The 3,527-nt window shown below is 41.2% G+C and overlaps 1 protein-coding gene across 2 annotated transcripts in view; it reads left to right on the top strand.

Annotated features, from left to right (window-relative positions):
- The window catches only part of fnbp4 (formin binding protein 4), a 10,852-nt gene that overhangs the window by 4,835 nt on the left and 2,490 nt on the right, over window positions 1–3,527 (top strand). The window contains exons 11-13 of one of the 2 annotated variants that reach the window (XM_014005609.1): window positions 434–567; window positions 1,571–1,737; window positions 2,597–2,868. In XM_014005609.1, coding sequence (XP_013861063.1) covers window positions 434–567; window positions 1,571–1,737; window positions 2,597–2,868 — 573 coding nt within the window. The remainder of the gene's footprint in view (window positions 1–433; window positions 568–1,570; window positions 1,738–2,596; window positions 2,869–3,527) is intronic. The other variant, XM_014005610.1, reaches the window with a different exon arrangement.

Below are 3,527 nucleotides of genomic sequence, written 5' to 3'. Positions count from 1 at the left end.
GTGTTCAAATATGTAGACTAATTTGTTGAAACTAACCTGGAAAAATAAATATGAAAGTCAATAAAAATATCAAACAGGAGATAAATTTCTCCTTTTTTAATTTAATTGGTGCATTTTTAGTGCATTTATTTAGTGGTTCATGTAATTCTGCTTTTATTTCTATGTCAGTTTTGGTCCTTCGTACTGCAGAAGCTGATAATCATCTAATTCATATCAGGTGTGTTGGAGCAGAGAAACAAGTAAAAGTAGGGGCAGATATTATAAGATTTTTTCTTCTTTCTGCTACCTTTCATTTTTACTTTATTTGATATGTATTTTTTTGTATATGAATTTGTTTGTTTTTAAATTAAATGAATAAAACATGCAGGGCTGCGGCCCTCCAGGACCAGGATTGCCCATGCCTGATCTTACCCCTTGTGTTTTATCTTTTTAGACACGGATTGCTGACTGGAGGGAAGGAGCTCTGAACGGGGTCTAYCTTCGCCGCAAGCTGCAAGAAGCTGCTGAACACATAAAATATTATGAACTTAACGCCACCCCTAAAGGCTGGTCCTGCCACTGGGACAGGTACGCGCTCCTTACCTTTCACATCTATAACCTCCCTCGCCCCCAACCCCAAACATTTTGTGGTGTCTCAGCACCCACCCTCAGTGCCRAGGTTGCAGCCTTTGTAACATGACTTGGGGAGAAGCTTAACCTGTACCGAACGGATTTCCAGAAATAGACTTGAGGTTTCTGTGATACGGTCCTTGCACGTTCTAATAAGGGAGCACCCACTCTGAGCCAGCCTGCTTCCTGTTAAATATACCTGCCACAGAAAGGACTCCTTGTCCCTGTAACTGACTCTTAAGCTCTTTGTTGTGGGCCGTTTGTAGACTTAAGTTTGGGTTCATTCAGAGGAAGAAGAAAAAAGAAAAATTGGCTGGGTATTTGTTAGGAGAGTTGGTGTTTTTTGGGGGGAGCCTTGCACTTTGCAGGACTACAACACCCAGAATGCAAAGCTGAAAGAATGGTGTCCTGGAAGCAACAAGTGTCAATCGTCAAGAAGGTGAAGATGGACCGATGACGGGAATCCAGCAGGTCAGACCAACTCTATTTTATATGTCTTCCTGTTTTTTTCATTATTACTTTCTTTTTAATGCAAGATGAATTGATTGTGTGTTTGTTATTGTCTGATCTACGATTGTTTATGATGATGATGATGATGGTGGTGTTTCCTCCCTGGTTTCTTCCTGTATCTGGGAGGGAATGGTTGTCTAAAACAAAGAAAATGTGACAACCATGATGTGAGCTGCTGAAAGCTACTTTCAGGACCTAGAGATGATTTGTTTTACATTATTTATTCTTGAGAGCAAGGTGGGTCCCCTGTCCACACCCATAATAACACTCTAATTGGGCCCCTGTTCTGGACAGCTGAAATTGCCGTCCATACCAACAAACCTATTCCCTGTTTTCACCATTTTTGTTTGCTTCCTTGCCCCCATTGTCCCAGGGTATCATGGCACTCTGCAAGTTTCAAGAACAGTCATTGAGACCGTTGTTTTTTTATGTCTGTTGTTCCACTCTTTAGAGAGCACAAGCGGTATTTCTATGTGAGGGAGCGGACCGGTGTCTCCCAGTGGGAGTTCCCRACAGAGGAGGACGAGGAGGAGGACCCCAAAGACAGTCCGTGCACACAGACGCAGGCTCTGAGTCAAGGGGATCCCAAAACATTTGGATCGGCTGGTGCTGTTGCAGGTGGGCTTATAACTGCTGTCTCTTTTTTTGTTTTATGGAGTCATGGAAACTCTGTCTCTTGTCAAAAACAACTCTCACCTAATTTAGGGTTCCTGCAGATCCTTAAAAAGTCTTAAAAGGCATTGAATTTGTCAATCCAAAAATAAGGGCTTAATTAGCCTTAAAATATCTTAAATCGATCTTTCGGAGGTCTTAAAAATGTTATCACTTCTTAAGTAGGATGATTGTAAATTGTCTCAAATATTGAAATAATTGGTAACATTAATTTTTTTACAGAATTTTTCTCGTAGCTATTTGTTCTGTGTTAAAATAAACATTTGGTTAAAATTGTCACCAGCCTTTTTTTTTTTGTTTTTTCCCCCACATTTTTATTTATTGTGAATTGGGTCTTAAATTTAATTTCAAGTGGCATTAAAGAGGTCTTAAAAAGTCTTAAATATAACTTTCCTTAAGCTGTAGGAACTCTGTAAAAGGCATTGAATTGAGCAATCCAAAAATAAGGCCTTAATTAGCCTTAAAATGTCTTAAATCAATCTTTCAGAGGTCTTAAAATGTTAACACACTGTACGTGGGATGATTAATTCATCTCAAATATTACAATAATTGGTAACTTTTATTTGTTTTTTTTAATAATTGACCGAATGCCTCTTACAGCTCGTTTTTTTAAAATAAATATTTGTTTAAAATTGTTGCTAATTGGGTTCTTTCCATTTGTGTTTTGTTTTAAAGTTGGTCTTAAATTTCATTATAAGTGGCATTAATTGGGTCTTAAAGTCTTAAATTTTACTTGCCTTAAGCAGTAGGAATCCTGTAATTTAATGCAGCTAAACTATCAACCCCCAATTTTTTTTATTTCCAGCAGACTCTTCTGCTGCTCCACCACAACCACCACCACCACCACCCAGTTCCTCCTCCTACTGGTCTCCATCCCAACCCCCGCTTCCCGATAGCCCTCCTCCGCCCTCCAACAACCCTCCGCCTCCACCTCTGCCCCCAGAATCGCCCCCTCCACCCCCTCCGCCTCCTGACAGCGATGAAGAGATTATGGAAGTGGAAATGGAGATGGACGATGACGACGAGGAACCTCCAGCTCCTGGAACAGAGGAGGACAGCGGGAGGTCTGGCATGAAGGTCAGGAAGCAGTGAAATACAATTCTTATTAGGTCTGGGCGATAAACCGAAAAATAACCGACAGACATTTATGACAATAACCAACGTCTTTTTGCCCGTGTCGCTATTTTGGGTATTTAAAAAAAAGAGGAGAAGAGAAACCTGCTTGTTTTCTGTTGTGGTCTCGTTAAAGTCGCCCAGTCTGATACAGGTTTAAACAGATGCTGCTTTCAACAAATCAAACGAACCCCACAGCTTTATCCCCGTCATCATTCTGGGTAAATGATGATGTGGAWAGGTCYTCATTACGAGGCTGCTAGCGAGCTATATCCACCCTGAAAGTTAATCTTCGACAATATCTGACGATTATCTCTTTTGAATGAAACCAGAGAGTGTTGAYAGAGAGGAGAATGTAGAAATGACTCAAGGGCTCTACACACGGGAGGCGACGTCACTCGCTCTCCATTCATTTCCTATAGAGCCTGTGCAGTGAGGCAACAATCGCTTGCCCTCTTCCAGCTAAGCGACYGGCGAAAATAGTGCATGTGAAATTTCACGCTCGTACACGTAGACGTGCACACGCGAGCATGCAACGCGACACATGAAAGTTGAAAAATGTTCAACTTTTGTCGCTGTCGCTTAACGTACAACCAATCAGCGAGGGTTTCATTGACTGACCA

The sequence above is a fragment of the Austrofundulus limnaeus genome, unplaced genomic scaffold (genome assembly GCF_001266775.1).
Source record: "Austrofundulus limnaeus strain Quisiro unplaced genomic scaffold, Austrofundulus_limnaeus-1.0 Scaffold31, whole genome shotgun sequence".
Lineage (NCBI taxonomy): Eukaryota > Metazoa > Chordata > Actinopteri > Cyprinodontiformes > Rivulidae > Austrofundulus > Austrofundulus limnaeus.
The sequence above is the reverse complement of the archived record's forward strand: the minus strand, read 5'-3'. Positions and strand labels throughout refer to the sequence as shown.